Below are 17610 nucleotides of genomic sequence, written 5' to 3'. Positions count from 1 at the left end.
TGTTTAAGAAATGTCTTAATTTTTCTGAAATAATATTGAAAAACATCGGCTAACATCGCTATTTTTCGCTATCCTAACTAGAAGTTTACATTTTGATACTGGATTGAAGTCTTAAGTTGTTGATATGAAGTATAATCGTGCTAAATGATCAAACTACTCACAACTATTTCTAATGCCTATTACAATAACGTAAGAGGAAAGTGTTCAGATCATTTATGTGTGTTATTAGCGCTTATACTGCCTTGCTATCGCGATTAGAGTGATCCCGACCCGCTAACGTTAGTTTTAGCGCAGTGATCGCGGACGAAAACGGCACGGGATCGACGCGACCCGCTCGTATATCGGGAATGGCAAATGCGTCGCCTCGCAGTACGATACCGAAACGAAACCAATAAAACAACTTTACATAATAGAATAGATGTGCGGCGAGCGAAAAGTACTATGAAATGAATATAATTGCTAATTCATCTGCCACGGGGGAGAGCTATATGGCCATTTTCCACTATTCTATCGACTGAATAATTGAAAGAGTGGCGGTTTTTCCGAACTGCCGCTGCCGTTGCGGGACCGATAGAGAGGGGTGTGGGTATCGCTCCACGCCACCTCCCCGTATCGACTGACAGTTTTTTGACAGCGAGGGGAGTAGTAACAGATGCGTTTGATCCGCGTCTACTAAAATTTAATATTAAAAACGTCTCCCAACACCAGAGGACGACCTACAGGCAAATAATAATAAAGAGATCGCATTCAATAGTAATGAAAATAAAACAAGGACAAATAGGAGCATATAGTTTCAAGAAGATCACAGGAATATATCGAAATTGTTCCTAGAACTGAAAGCTGAATCATCAGACACCAGTTGAATTAAAGTTGAATTTCAGTTAAAGCTGATTTAAAAGAATTTTTATAATATGCTGATGGTCTGTGGTTTTTACTAGAATATATGTCACAACTGGAGACCGACTATATATATATATATATATATATATATATATATGTTATGGTCATTATAGAAAATTACTACTCCAATTCATTTTTTATGTTAAATGTTAAAATCTGATGTTTTGAAAAAAGAAAGAAAAGGATTAAAAATTATATCCTATGTTCAATATATTTCTCAGTTATTATAAATATTATATCTAGTACCAATCATATAATTTCTAAGCATCAATCAAGCTCTGTAATAGTACATGTTTAATAGTTAAACCATTAATGTATAATGTTATTCAAGCAATAGCATGTATAATTTCTACTTATATGTGAATACCTTTGTTTAGTACCCTAATAACTCTAAAAAAGTATGGTTTGGCAACTAGAAGCTGTAAAATAAGGTACATTTAGGTGCTGAACCTCATCTTTTAAAATTGGTTCTAGTTTTCGTAATATTCAATATTCAAGACCTTCATTATTGTACTATTTTTGACAATTAACGGCCATTTATTGAACTAAAAAGTAGAGGTTGAACTCAGTCTTTTGCACTGTTTCACGTATTAGGGTCCAAAAGTAATGAAATGAAAATGAAAAATACAGATTCTCACCAAATTATTACTTGTACAGCTTTATTCTGCACCCGTTACACCACTTTCGGTACCCATTGGCAGTGTTTACTAATGCCAAACCAAAGTATTGTAAATAGGCATCTTTAAGTTTATTTGTCATGAATTTTGTACGTTTACCGAGTATATAACATCCACCAATGTAACGAAATAACTCAATAGACTTTGCAACGTCTGTGCATTTTTTTTTGTTCCGAAGCACTATCGCACCACAACAATAAGTTCCTAAAGATGTTCAATACAACGTCTTCATACGCGAACTCGAAAACTAGAACCAATCTTGACACATTCTTCATTAAGAATCGTTTTCATCAGCTCTGTCCAAAAATCGACCCAAATTTATAACCTTTAGATATATATATATATATATATATATATATATATTAGATTAAATCCAGTATGTATTAACAGCATGTTTTAAATTCATTAAAGAAAGTTATAAGGGGGTGAGACCTTAATAAATATCAAACAGCAATCCAATATTTATGGTAAACGCATCGATTCGATGTAGATATTCGTTTTTTTTCCTGGTAAAAAGTAAACGTCGAACTTTCGGCGTGATAAAAAGCGACGGGGAATCTGACACCGAATATCGAGACAAAATCGATGAGGTGGGAGTTCCGCCAAGGGATTTCGCTCCAGATAGGAAATTAATAAAGCTGTCAAGCTTATATCGCTAACAGTTGGATCCTCCTACGCTACCCGGCAGCCAGATGAAGGGGGAGACTGGTTTATTCTCTCCCCTGTGATATCTCATTTTTTTTCGAATATATATAAAATTGGTTGTTTATGTGCTCATTGTCTGTGATCCTATATATAAGTTTTTTTTTATCCTCAGTTGATGTCGACAATATTATACGCACTTTTTACAGTTTGTTGCAATGAGGATTATACATTAAATATGATGTGCTGCCAACTTTCCCTTTATTATAATTCAGTTATTAATTGTATACTCCTAATCATGGAACGCTCTAAATTACACTTTCGATATTTATCTTTTTTGTTGTTTCATTTTAAGAAATCGGTTGCCTAAGCTCATCAAATACTTCTAGAAACTTATTGTGATGCTGCTTCGTCATAACCCAACTGTGGGTATTGGTGCAAATATTTAAAAGTGGTGATTTTGATGTTAGTGAGAAAAAACAGCCAAAAAAAACTTTCAGACAGCTTAGCTGTTGATGTCTCACCTATTTTTATTCGATGTGAGATACAAAGGAAGGGAATGGCTACCATATGATTTTCGAAATTTTTCAACATCACAGATTCATTATTTGCGACATATTAAAATAGTTTTCCTATGAAATATTGATGTTTATAAATGATATATAGTCGTCAATCAATAGATAATATTTATTAATTAAATTATCTCCAACAGATGGTATTGAATTTCTACGTATCAGTCACCTGTAGTTCTTCAACGTATTGATCGCTGTAATAAAACTAGACAACTTATATGAAACTCTACTTAATTAAAGTAAGGAAATCAGCATACGAATGTAAAAGCGACTGGATCCATTTAGCTCGGGACACACAAAAAATTAATTGGTAACATTGTTGCACACCTTGAGCTGAATATCGATAAAAAGTAAACCGTGTCTAAGTAGTATTAAAAATAGATCGATCCGTTTCTAGTGGGATCAGTTGGAGGCAGATGTTTATCGATATTTGTTTATCTTACGGGTTTTAATTGATTCAATATAAATTAACACTAATTCGGTTAATTAATTCAAGAGCATTTTTTTAGAAAATTATATAACAGACTGGTTGAAAGTTATCTGATCTATATTTCATACTAAAAGATTTCTTTGCATTAAATTCGGTCAGCTGCAAAAGGTGCTACAACAATAGCAATAGAAAAATCAGAATACGAAGTAATGTACCCCCTCGAAGTTAGACAAATGATAAAAGAAAGGCGAAAAGCAAAAAGAGTATGGCACAGATCCCGAAATGCTTCAGACTGAAACTACTTTTAATAAAATTACTAATCAGACGAATCAAAAGATCAAAGAATATAAACAGAATTGCGTTCAAAAATATGTAAGTGAATTAAGCTCAGGACAGACAAAGATTATTCGCTATGGAAAGCAACTGGAACATTTAAAAGACCAATTATTCGAGTACCGCCAATTAAAAATGATCGAAATGTACAAAAAAGTACAAGTGGCAGTCAACAAAATCTACAAATAGACGAAATATTAGAAAATTCAACTTAATCGCTCCAAATCTGTCCACGTTAATTTTGCATTATGGTTAAATAATAAAAACTTGATTATATCACTCAATGGTTGCCTATTCCTCAAGCAGAATCAGCTAAATACCTGGGAATCCATCTTGACGGTAGATTAAATTGGAAACATCACGTTAGACAAAAAGCAAAACACATTAGAACCAAAATAAAACCACTATACTGGTTAGTCGTAAGGTACTCTCAACTTGATCTAAAATCAAGGAGGTTGATCTATGACAATTATAAAGCCAATTTGGACCTATTAGAGCAGCCAAAAATTCAAATCAACTAGTCATACAACGCTGTCAAAACAAGGTTCTTCGATTAATTACCAATGCCTATCGCTACGTAACCAACGAAGAACTGCACGATGACCTGGAAATCAAATGGATTTGCGAAGTTATCCAAGATTTTGCCTTGAAACACGAAAGATTACTAAATCATATTAACGTGGAAGCAATATGACTGCTGGACAGTGCGCAGGATGTCAGGAGATTGAAGCGAACCAAACTATACGAACTTATATAAAGTGTACACCTTTAGTGTAAACTATAGCTATAAGTTATTATAATTTTATAGTTGAGGAATACATATTGATGTATTTTCTCGCTCTCGTCTAGTGTAAGGTTTCTCCAGGAAAGATTCAATAGTAAATAAAAAGTAAATTCAATTAGACGAATTGTAACACATTTCTATCAATAGTTTTGTTAGTAAAATGGAGATTTCTTTTCACCAACATTTTCTTTTCTTGTTCTTTAATCGTTTAATTGTTCTCGTTTCTAATTATGCTATATCCTACATCAAAAGAAGTTGATTTTAATGAATATTTTATAATTTTTTTTCCACTAAACTGATTATTGTTTTGATAATTATGTGTAGTGTTGAAGAATTTTCTAGAATTAATTGAAGCTAAATATGTTTTATATTTTCGGATATTACTTCAGCTTTAGGTAAAATTTGTTAAGGCTTGTGATATTTAAATAAAACATAACTAACTAAACACAGTAAAAACCCGACTAAATTCATCTGACACTCTTTTAGAGCCAGTTACACGTACAATATTGTATTTCCTAGTGAAGATCATTGAAATTACCCTTTTAACATATTTTAATATCGATTCAAATCATAGTATAGCGCTGCCAAATACCTTTAAAGACTTCAGTCCACACCAGTGCTCCCCAATAATAGTTCAACAGCCCGTTCCCCTCTTACCGCCCCACCTCCTCACCCCACCGAAAGGTCTCCGAAATCAAACCGAGAACTGTATTAATCGTAGCCGGAAAAATAATTCAGCGTGTAACGGAGTCTGAAAATAATTTCCACCCCTTTCGGAGGCGTCGTGTTTCCATAGAGATCCCCAATCCGAACGTCGGACGCGCGGGGGGTTCGGGGGGGAAGGCGACGGCGGCGGTACAGCGGATCGCTGTAGGAATAGCGGGGGTAGTTTTCGCGTCGATGCCTTCCAATCAGGGAAGCTTCGGTGGATTTCCTCGCCGCTCGGACCGGCGACGAGTTTTCCCCGTCTGAGAATCGAAAATAATGCGGGAAAATAGCTCGGGCGTGAACGAGACGAGATTTTCTTTGGTATTTAACATAAAGAGGATAAAATTATGTATATTAATGATGGAATAATCAAATATTATAAGGAAAATCATTAAAAATTTGTTAATCGTGTTATCAAACATGTTTAAAATAATAATAATAATAAAGAGATCGTTTTCAATGCCACACAAATCACATGACTGAGAGAATGATGGAAGTTGTTTTAATTTTTCTTGAAGCAATTATTGATTTCTATGCAACATTTTTTATCGATATTCTAGCAACGATGCTATTTATTTCATTTATGCATATTTATTTCTTAAATACACCAAAAACATCTTTGATTTCGACGAGATCTGGTTAGTACGACGTATATAAAGTTTTAATGTATTGAAGTTTTGCATTCACTAGTTTATTTTTCCGCCAATAAGTTTTATTGGCATTTGATTGTTATATCTTCTATAAATTGTGAGTTAACAAAGTTATTTTTAAATAACAGCAGATTATATAAGAACTATTAATCAGTTTTAAGAGATTTCATATATTGAAAACATTCTGTTCATTTAGGATAGAACATTATGGATATTTCCTTGAACTTGTGTTAACCAAAGCGTTCTGATGATATGCAATTGATAATATCTTATAAAACGACATCTCTGGAGCTATATGTATTTGGTTTTATTTAACTTAATTAATTAACAACCTCTAGCACACAATTTATGCGGGAAACATCTTGGGAAAACTTTTTGTGTTGCTTTTGAGCATCTCTTGACTCAATTATCATACAAATTATAGTTGAAGTCAATGAACTTCACATATAACACGATGTTCCTATATTTCTACAACGTTTTTCATTGTTTCAGATATGGGATGGACCTGAATGGAGCCAGAAGAAAAAACGCCACCCGAGAAACGACCAGCACGCTCAAAGCGTGGCTGAACGAACACAAGAAGAATCCCTACCCCACCAAAGGAGAGAAAATAATGCTAGCCATTATAACCAAAATGACGCTAACACAGGTGGGTTTTCTACAGGTCTTTTAAGCTGTCTGTGAATGAATTTATCCCTATCGGAGATAATTGAACAAATTTTTCTTTGCTCCAGGTGTCCACATGGTTCGCGAACGCGAGAAGAAGATTGAAAAAAGAGAACAAAATGACCTGGGAACCACGGAATCGCGTTGAAGACGACGACAATAATAACGACGATGACGATCAAGATCACAAGAGTACCGATGGGAAGGATCTACTTGGTGAGTCTTCGGCGCTTCGCAGTATATTTTCCCCTGACTAATCGATTCGATGTTTTTGTTGCAGACTCGAAGGATTCCGGAACCGCTTCCAGCGAAGATGGAGACCGACCACCGCATCCGCGTCTGACGGCGGACACGGCGTCTGAATGGAGCGAATCTCGACCCGACAGCGGACCGGACAGTCCGGAAATATACGAACGACCTCCCCATCCCGCCTTCCTGCCGCCGAGATCGTCGGGAAGCCCCCCGCAGATCAGCCAGAGCGTGACCACGAAGCCGCGTATCTGGTCGTTGGCGGATATGGCTTCCAAGGAGAGCAGTGAGGGTTCGCCTGGATCCACCCCATCCACGATGTACTCGACGGCGTCCAGTCGACTGATGGGTCCTTTAGGGAGTCGGTTACCGCCTCCCGGTTTACACACGGCACCATACGCGCGCCCGCACGACTTCTACAGGAACTTATACGTGCCCGCAGCGGCTCAGCACCTGGTGGCATCTCAGGCGAGTTCCCCTGACGCCAGCTTACTGGAAACCTATCAGAGAACCCTGGTGGCTCAACAAAACGCCGCGAAAACCAGCCTAGCCGGCAGCAGCTCGTCCGCCAGTCACCTGGGCGGTACCTCGGGCCTCACCATCTCGACCTCGTCCAGCAGCGGGTTGCCCCTGGGCCTCACCACGCACCCCAGCCGGATGTCGCCCTCCTCCACGACGAGCTCGCTGAGTTCGACAGGTGGCGAAAGTCCCCTGAAGCCTATCGCATTGAATAAGGTTTGATGTTAATATGGACTTTACGATTTTACGTGTTATTTGTTGGATTTCGTTATAGTATATATATATTTTTTGCCTATCTACCTCTAGAAAGTTTTTAATTTTTCTTTGTTTTCCTTTATCGAAAAAAAGACACTTTTGATAATCTACGAGACGGAGGTACATAACGCAAGAAGACAAGAGTTTAGTAAGACAAACAAAATCTATATAGTACTCTATATTTGTTTCTTTTCGTTCTTTGTCCTGTTTACGAATCATATCCCTTAACAATTTCGTGACGAAACTGTTTAAAATATAAAATTGACGAAAAAACAAGACCAATATGGACAATACTTAAATTTAGTACGATCGCCTTTTAATTTGGTAGCGGCTTGTACAATATATGTGATATATTTATCTGTTCCTTAGATATTTAAAAGTATTGACAGTCGCGAAAATACACCGGTGGTTCAATATTCAATGCTGCATAGTGAAATGAGAACTCGGTACTTCTTTTCCTCTCTCCCGAAGACCTTGCGTACAGTTTCAGTAACCCGGTACATAGTGCAATAAATGGAGTGTCTACTACCTACGGTCAGTGTGTCGAATCTTGAACCCACTAACAATTGTAAATAGTCGTTTCTGTTTCAATGGCGAGCAGTGTACAGCGGAACTGCCTAAATAAATTCTGTCGAGCAGTATAAAAACTCTAATTTGTATCATTGTATCTATATGTATATGTATAATACTAATTTTTAGATTGTAGTAGATATGTTGTATTTAATGATAAAACCATACGGGATGAGGCGCTATACCAAAAAAAAAAATCGACGAGAACTGTTCCTGTCGACCGGTACAGCGCCACCATCCCGTAAAACTACATACGATAGGAGACAAAATACTTAATAATAAAGTAATCTAGTTACGAAAGATCGTCTGTGTAAAGAATAAAACCAATAAAAAACGACCCACCATTCTCTCTATCTCTCTCTTCTATTATACTTCTATATAAACTTATGTCGAGACATCAGATAAATGGCAAAGCGTTAGTTTGTGACCCTTGTTGGTTCAATATATTTCCTGATTTCCTTTTAGTTTAACGGAAACATATCGATTCATAGACCAGTTGTTGAAAACAGTCGTATTGTAAAATTCTGCTGCAATAAAATATATACAAAATTATTTAAACTTGTTTCATTTCGGCTTTCGTTGCTTACCACCCAATTTTTAATCCAATTATTTCGAATGGCCGGTTATTATTCATAACCACTTTCAAGTAAGTAAGTCTGTCTTAACTATTCTTTTCAGGTTTGTTTTAGTGATTATAATTTTCTTTTCGATTATAGGAAAATTGGTACAATATGATTTTTAGTTTTTTTAGCATAGCAAATGTCCTGTGTTAAAAACAAAACATCCAGTAAAATTATTTATTCTTCATTTTTATACTTCTTTATACAACTGCACTTTAAATTATATGATATGATTAAAAATTAAAATATATGACGTACAAAACGTCCTATATCAAATATTTTAAATCTTTAATGGAAGAAATATGTAGGATGTGCATTGGTAATAATGTAAAGTATCGATGTCTACCTATCCTAATTGTTAAATTCGATGGTTTTTGACTTTTCTCCACCTAAACTACTGACTTTCTATACATTTCACAAATATAATTCATTTAGTTCTGATTTAGTTACTGCCCAATTTTTAATCCAATTATTTGAAATCTATTATTTATAGCAATTTTTAAGTAAGTAAAATTATCTAATTACTCTTTTCAGGTTTGTTTTAGTGATTACGTGTTAAACATTAACGTATTTGATGTGTGATAAATTGGTATAACTTGGTTATTTAGCATAGCAAGTGTCGTATTTTATATATTTCTGTGTACAATTATTTTCATATATGTGATGTACGAAACGTCTAATATTTAATGTTTTAAACCTCAGAGAAGAATAAATTTGTAGGTGCACATATTTTGATCAGCGATATGTATTGATGATAATGCGAAGTCTCAATTGAACCAACGTATCCTAACTATTAAATTCTATAGGTTTTGACGTTTTTCTACAAAATGACAGTTTTTTACATAATATTGTTGAGTTATTCAGTATATGCAAACTCATGGAATGCTTAGAATTTAATTATATTGTATGATTTGAACAAATCTGTATCCTAAGCCTATCAAACGTTTTTTCAACGATTTAACAGTGGTAATTTGCATGTTAATGACAAGTGACAGCATACACCACCAAAAAAGTTCGAATTCAATGAATTGTAAGACTTTTGCAGAGGTAAAGATACCGATCCACATGACGATTTCATTGCAGCCAGGCGGAATAAGAACAGTACTATGGCTTGTTATGACTGACGATGAATATAATCTACTATAAGTCCAAGCCCAGATAATTCATAGATTAGGGACGGGGAGGCATCCATATCTATACTAAAATAGAAGAAGCAACCAATTAAACCAACATCTTAACATAACTTCAAATTTTTTATATATGTAGGGATGAAAGTAATAGTCCTTTAATATACTCGTATTTTAATCTAAACGAAATTTTAATATCACTTCTCACAACCACTCGCAGGATATATATTACGAGACGAACCCTCGTATAAAATTTGAAAGTGTCTCTCAAACAAATTGCAAAACAATTAATACATAAATCGCCGTTTAAATTTGACGTCCCTACTCATGTCGAGGCATTCCTGCGACTTTTTGAGGACGGATACGGACCAGAAACTGTTGCGAACAACAATAGAAGAAAAGCAGCAGACGCGCAGAACATTAAAAGTAAAAAAAAAAACAGAACAATAAGGGACGTAAAATTGTTCGGGTTCCAACAAGATATATCGCTGGACGACTACAGAAGGATATCACGCCTAGGTGGTCTCAGATTGCAGAAAATTTGGTCGATGGTACCATTGTTAAGAGGCTCTTTGATGAGACGGACCTCACGGGTTCGTCGTACGAGGTTGTTTCGAGAAATGATTTGTAGGAAGGAATGATTTGGAATATCATGGACGGCAAATTTCGTTGAATTTCTAATTTATAATAAAAATAGGGCATTCTGAATATATTCCTTGTAATTATCTTTATATAAAAAATTCACTATCACTTGGCTTAAAATTTTACTATACGTCAATTTGTGGATGTTTACTATTCCTGGTTTATTCATTTTAACGGTTATCTATTTCTGTTAAATGTTTATGGTGATCATACTCTATTGGTAATAAAAGCGGCCACCCTTAACCGAAAAATCTTTAATCTACTCGTCGTATTCACCGGATCGTACATCCTCAGATGATTACCTTTTCCAGTCAATGAAAACACCTGAATATCAATAAATACGGACGGGTTGTGGAATGTGGAAGGTATAAATCAATAAAAATTTTACGACAAGAAGTGGCAAATTGTAAAATGGTAAGCACAATGATACTGTCGGTTCAAGCCTGTCCTAATATAAACCAACCACTATGTTACACAGGCTAAAGGTGTTTTCCGAAGCATAATTTTAATAGTTCATGGCTAGGGATCTTTGAGAAAATCTCCTTTTGTGATCTTACAGTTTCAATTGCGATACTTTTGCAAGAACTCCTCTTAATTATACTAAGGAGTGTATCGAGTAACTGCGGAATGATTGTCAATCTAGAGCCAATCTGTCTTCTTTCCTTATTATTGAATAAATTCAAACGAGAACAGCTTATATCTCCTACCATCTGCTCCAGTCATGAAATATGAAGCGTTTAAAACAATAAGAATGTTTATTTTATAGAATGAAATAGCGACTTATTGAACGGCAAGCCCAAACAGAGATACCGCCTGCTCAAACCTATTCTAATATAAAAGATGCCCTCTTTATAGACATCTGACACATCACATCTTTCTTCAAACAATCAGAGTCGAATTAGTCGCGCGATATGTGCATAATCTTCTCAGCACTAAGATTTGAATTTATTTAAAAATCGCTCGAAATTAATTTATATTGCTACTGGAGATAAGGTAACAGTTCGTGACAGGATAGGCAGTGTCCAATGAGTAATGAAGTATTGTATAAAAAAGCATTGACAGAAATATTACTAAACTTTATAATCTAAACAATGGAAGATGTCAAGGAATAAGTGAGAAAAGGACTCTGATGCTTCGAACCACGAAAATGATGTATTATAATTAATTATGTAGATATTGCGGAATCAAAATTAGTGCATTTAAAAAAAAGCAAAATGAAAACATTTTTACTTGTTCCATTTTAATAATATTTGACAACTGCCATATTTATTTTATTAAAGACTGATAAAAAATTATCACAAGAGTTGAATCTGATATTGAACAAAAAGTGATAAGAAGTTGGAACTACGACCATATATACATGTTTCAAATCAAAATCATCTGCGAATCAATGAAGATGAGAATGGATGAAGAGGGGCATATATTTTAGAATTAATTAATATTAATAATAAATGTATCTATTATTATTTTATTAACTATCGATCCTACAGCATCCTGGCCTTTTTAGGGTCATAGTTTACATAATTTTATTAAATTAATGACCCTGATATAGTAATTATAAAATTAATATTTTTACGTTAAAAATAAAAATATCAAAGAGATTAGTATAATATAAGATTAGTAATAGAGCAGGTTTTATTAGTAGGCAATGTATAGAAAATCGAGTGTAAGAATACAGTCATAATGCTCATTTATATATAAAATAAAATCGATAAAGCCTCTTAATACTAGAGGTTATATTTCTGTGGAAAAGCCGGTTCCCCCACAGAATTAACAATCAAAATTTTTTAGACTTTCAAGCCTACAGGTTTCCCCCAATTCCAAAACGCTGTTTTTGATTTCTGTATTTCCTAAGTTCATTTAAAGTATGTGTAACTGCAAGTGTTGTTGTGATACACTCCGTACATTTTACACAGTTTTTCTTAGAATTACTAACTTTGGATATAATAAACAAAACAAACATACGTCGATCATAGCTTGTTGAACTCTGAATACGTAATTTAGGAGGAAATAATTGTCCGACAAATGAGGCGTCTTTAGCCAACCCTTACCACCATCTGTCTGAGGTTCAACGAGCGCGCCATAAAGTTTTTTCGTCAACCTTTAGTTTAAATTTATTGTTGGCGGTAATCGAGGAGACATTAAAACATTAGATGAGCCTACATGTGGGCTAAACACACGCCATTTTGGTGAATAAATTAACTAGGTTCAGCTGAAAGAGCTCGTCGAGTCTTTACCCTCGACAGTCGATGTCAAAACATCAGAAACAACGCCACTAATTATAAACATATGCTCGTAAAGATTGTCGTCCTTCGCCGGTTTCGGCCTTGACGATCCGCTTGAATTATACTCACACTCATTCGTAAGAAAATTTATTGATGCAGGTTTCTTTAAAACAAAAAAAATTATCAGTTGTTTGCATGTATTTTGATCAGCAATATAAATTAATTACAGTGGGAAGTATCAACGTATCAACTTTTTAAACTTTTTTTATTCCAGTATTAGTGAGTTATTCAATGTATACAGACGTTAGTAAGAGAACCATAGTAAAACATTTGTTTTGGCAAAATTAGTTTTTTTTATTCAACGTAATTCCCTTCAAGGATGATACACTAATTACAGCGACCCTCCAACTTTTCGATACTATTTTCTGTAGTACGAATTGCCCTTTGCTTCAAAATAGCCCTCAGTTTCGGCGATCACTTCTTCATTCGGCGAAAATTTCTTCCCAGCGAGCCTTATTTGATCAAATAGTCGCTGGGGTTCAGATCTGGAGAATACGGCGGATGAAGAAGCAATTCGAAGCCCAATTCATGGATTTTTGCTATCGTTTTCACTGACTTGTGATACGATGCATTGTCTTGACGAAGCAGCACTTTCTTTTTCTTCAAAAGGTACAATAACGCTCTGTGATAGTCCCTGTTGATGGTCCTTCCTTTTTCAAGATAGGCAATGAAAATTATTCCATGCGTATCCCAAAATACAGACGCCATAACCTTGCCAGGCGACTGTTGCGTTTCCCACGCTTTGGAGCGGTTTCATCGTGTGCAGTCCACTCGGATGACTGTCGATTCGACTTCGGAATGAAATGATGGAGCCATGTTTCATCCATTGCTACATATCGACGCTAAAACTCGGGTTTATTATATTTGATCATCTTCAAACACTGCTCCGAATCATCAACTCGTCGTTGTTTTTGGTCAAAAGTGAGCTCGCACGGCACCCACTCCTCACAGAGCTTTCTCATTCCCAAATATGCGTGAATGATATGATGTACACTTTCAGTTGATATCTTTAGAGTGTATGCTATTTCATTCAATTTCAATTTACGGTCATTCAAAATCATTTTGTGTATTTTTTAAATGTTTTCGTCGGTTACAACCTCTTTGGGCGTCCACTGCCTTCACCCTCTTCGATGCTCATTTCACCACATCTAAACTTAGCAAACCAATCCGTGATGGTTGATTTTCCTGGGGCAGTGTCCGGAAACTCGGCATCAAGCAAAATTTGGCTTGATGCCGAATGCCGATGGCTGCTTCAACTGTATTTTTTCCCTTCAAAAAGCAATATTTTATCAACACGCGAAATTCCTTTTTATCCATTTTTTTCTTTTGAGGGTTAGGGCTAACTAAAAAACATATGGATTTAATTGTAGTAGCGCCATCTATGTGTCAGGCCGGGGACTTTTCAATTTACCTGTTACGTTTCTTAGGAGCGGTTTTGATTCTTAAGAAATTTATCTTTTTTGCGAAATCCCTTAACCTAAGCACATAAAAGCATAAAATTCACAAAGAAGTCTGTATTAGTTTAGACAATGACATATTGTTTTAAGAAAAAATTTGCACAATTTGTGAATGTTGTTGTGGTATCAATATCTCCTATAATAACTCGACATTTCTTACTGAATAAAACATTTAAAGTAATATGGCCTACGTCATCTATTAAGTTATTACAGTTAAAACAGATAATATTCAGGAAAATATTTCACAGAATTTTATATACATGACTGATAATATTATAATATATAATGATGATAATTTTTACAGACGAATTATTCGATTTACTAATGGGAACATTTTCGGCGGCAGACCTGGTGAAAGAAAAGCATCAGATTCCACAGCAGTGCACACCACGGAGCCTCTCTCGGACGGCTAATTGGGCGGCATTTTCACGGCTGAGACCGCACATTTATTTCCGTCAGGGAGTTTTCGACCATTTTTGTTGCTCCCGCGTCGTCGTTATTAACGGTACAAGGAATCGGTTGAAATTAGTTGGTATTCGTTTGTATTAGAGTGACTTATTTATTGAGATCATGATAATCCCGTTGCAAGCTTCAAGGAATATGTGCTAAAATGATACCAGTCATTGAGATTTTCTTCAAATAACTATTTCTGTTTAAGGAATTTCGTTACGTGAAACATTTTTTTAATAATTTTTGCAACAGTTGGGATATTAAAGTTTATTCGAATATCTTAGAACTTTAGATAGTCTTAGAAACTATGGGACCTTATATTTCATTCTGTCTTTCGCTAATCAACACCTTTCTGACAGTTTTTTGGCTAATCTAATATTAAAAGAGCATTGAAATATTGTCTCACGAAAGACGACAAGAGGTTATGGATCCAAATTTGGATTGATTGAATGAAATATATTTTATGATATGTTAATTAATATTAGTAATCTTTCATAAAAAGAAACTGAAATTCAACTATACTTCTTTCTACATTATTAAAAATGATTACAGATGGGACTACATTTATTTACATCTTTAAAGTTTTCTTTTTTTATTTACCGCCCAAAGAAATCATGAATTTGCAGGAAGATATCATTTATGAGTAAATATATGGTGTACTAATTACTGAATTGCACTAGCCAAGGACTAGATTGATTTTGGACAGGGTTTCCATACTGATGGTGAGGAGGGTACTTGTGACGGAAGCATATTTTAGGAAGAAAGGTTGTGCAGAAGAAGAATTGCACTTCCACACTGTGATTATTTATTTGTCATATTTATAATAATGCATAACATAACTATTTATGAAAAAATCCATTATTCTGCATGAGAAGTGTGAGCTGATAAGTAATTTTCCGAAATGGAGTTATTTCAGGTAAGACTCATCCTGTTTTCAGGATATGATATAATATAATGTGATAAAGAATAAGATTGGAAATACGATGTTTACTTACAAGCAAACGATGAGAATAACCTGAAAATATTGCTGTTCTGAAGTTATATAGTGCTTAAAGCTTTAGAGTTATTTGTTATTAAGTATTTTAAGTATTTTTATCACTTTAAAACGGCTTTTATGAAGGACAAGTAGTCAATATATATTAGTCAAGATATTTTCCTCCGTTTTCACAACATTTTTCAATCTTCCTGGAAACTTGGCGATACCGTCTCCAAAGAACAATGTTAGTTTGGCAATCCATCAAAGTTTTGGCATCATCAATCCATTTCAGCACTTTTCGGAATTTCGAAACCGTGAGTCAGGCAAGTCGTGCTACTTCGACCTGAATACGAATTTAAGAGAACTAAATATTAGAGGGGCTTATGTCTGGTGAGTGTCCGGGTGAGGTAGAACTTTCTGTTACATTTCAACAGCGTACATTTCACTAGTTTTGTAAAGCGTTGCCTAGCGTTGTCGTGCAACAGAATATCTTGTCTGTTACTGTTTATATTTTTACAACAGTAGTGTAGAACTGGGCTCTGGAGTTAAAATTGTCCTACATTTCTAGAAAATGAACTTTTCAATGCCAATTAAAACACGCTACTGAAAAATCCTCTTTTTTGCCTGGCTAGCAATGAAATTGTGAAAACATTTTCAGCCAATTCATGTGGTAGTTATTCAAATAAACCGTCTGTATATATTGCATAACTCAATATAAACCTGATAGTTGGGTTAGATTTGTTAACAGTTGGTTGTGGCGCGAAATATATTTTCAGAATAGATGTTCCTGAAAACATACTTCGTGTATACTTGTCAATGAAAATGCATGCAAGCACTTAGTAAATAATAATATTGTTGAGCCTTTAGAGTTGAGTTTTTTTTCTTAATTATGAATAAGAATTATGTTTTTATCAAAAACTGATAAGTTGGTTACGTTCAGTTAAAAAGTATTTTAAAATGTTCCCGGAAATATAAACCAAGAATAGTTAGATTGATAGTCAATGTGACAGATTAATTGTTGCTTTCGAGGTACCCCGGTATAGAGCGACTCCAAGGCCGCCGAAAGCGGGGGCGCTGAGCTCGATCGCCATTTCCCCCCGCCCCCTCGCAGATCCCCATAACGAAAAATCCCATAAATATTGACGAGATATGGCATCGGGCACTGATCTACGGCGGCAAGAAACATGCTAACTTCATTACGGGCCATATAGGGCTAAATTGGTCGACGATGACGTTTTCGGATGACAATATCATCAACGGACTACACACAACGCCTGTTTCAGACAAGCTTTTTCGTTGTTCGCCTATGAAAAATTCATGGGATCCCGGTACAGCGGTGATTTATTCACGGCCAGGCTAATTAATCACAGTGGCCTTTGTATTGTTGCATTCCGAGAAGATGCCCCGCGTTTTTTTTTCCTTCGGTTTTTCTCCGCGGAGCGAACGCTGCGACGGACGGACGGGACGTCGGTCCCGATGCTGCTCCATCGGAGAAACGTCATAATTCGATGTCCGCAACGGCCGAAACGATATCTCGTCGTCTCGGGATTCGATTTTTTTGCTATCGGTAATCGATGGACACGAGATACAACGATGAACTCGAACGATAACATCTCTAAAACAAATTCGATGCGGTTTATGATTGAGGTATTATGTCGAAATAATGATTATATGTAGGCGCATTTTATGTATCATTCATATAATTCATGCGAAGAAGAGATTAATGTTCTGGAGACTATAAGTTTGTATTTGTTTCCTAAAAAAAGAAAATGTTCCGGATGACAACACAAATATTTTTTTTTACTCTTTGTTTCATTAAGCGATCTTCTGTATAAAATATTATCTTAATTAAATAGTCTTATTCTAAAACTTATTCTAAAGTCTACATATGTACAGTAATCAGATCAGGTGGTGTTAAACGTTTTAGTCTACGCACTTCACTATCACGTCGCATATTTAGCTGATTAGCGAGTACATTGGGATGCACCGACACTCTTTCGAAGTACTTCAGTCAAACACGTTGAATTACACTCTTATTGGTTCTAGAGGAATATCGCGTTGTATCACTTTATTTGAAATATAGTACGGAGCATCAACA

At 35.3% G+C, this 17610-nt stretch overlaps 1 protein-coding gene across 1 annotated transcript in view; it reads left to right on the top strand.

The window, feature by feature from the left end:
* The window catches only part of mirr (iroquois-class homeodomain protein mirror), a 69754-nt gene extending 61247 nt beyond the window's left edge, over positions 1-8507 (top strand). The window contains exons 5-7 of the mRNA XM_076416688.1: positions 6189-6345; positions 6431-6578; positions 6643-8507. Coding sequence (XP_076272803.1) covers positions 6189-6345; positions 6431-6578; positions 6643-7352 — 1015 coding nt within the window. The 3' untranslated portion in view covers positions 7353-8507. The remainder of the gene's footprint in view (positions 1-6188; positions 6346-6430; positions 6579-6642) is intronic.
* The last annotated feature ends 9103 nt before the right edge of the window (positions 8508-17610 follow it).

This window comes from Rhynchophorus ferrugineus, unplaced genomic scaffold, assembly GCF_030347505.1.
Source record: "Rhynchophorus ferrugineus isolate W39M unplaced genomic scaffold, kcgeb_rfMv2 rfM10, whole genome shotgun sequence".
Lineage (NCBI taxonomy): Eukaryota > Metazoa > Arthropoda > Insecta > Coleoptera > Curculionidae > Rhynchophorus > Rhynchophorus ferrugineus.
Note: the sequence above shows the minus strand (reverse complement) of the source record. Positions and strands in the feature narration are given on the sequence as shown.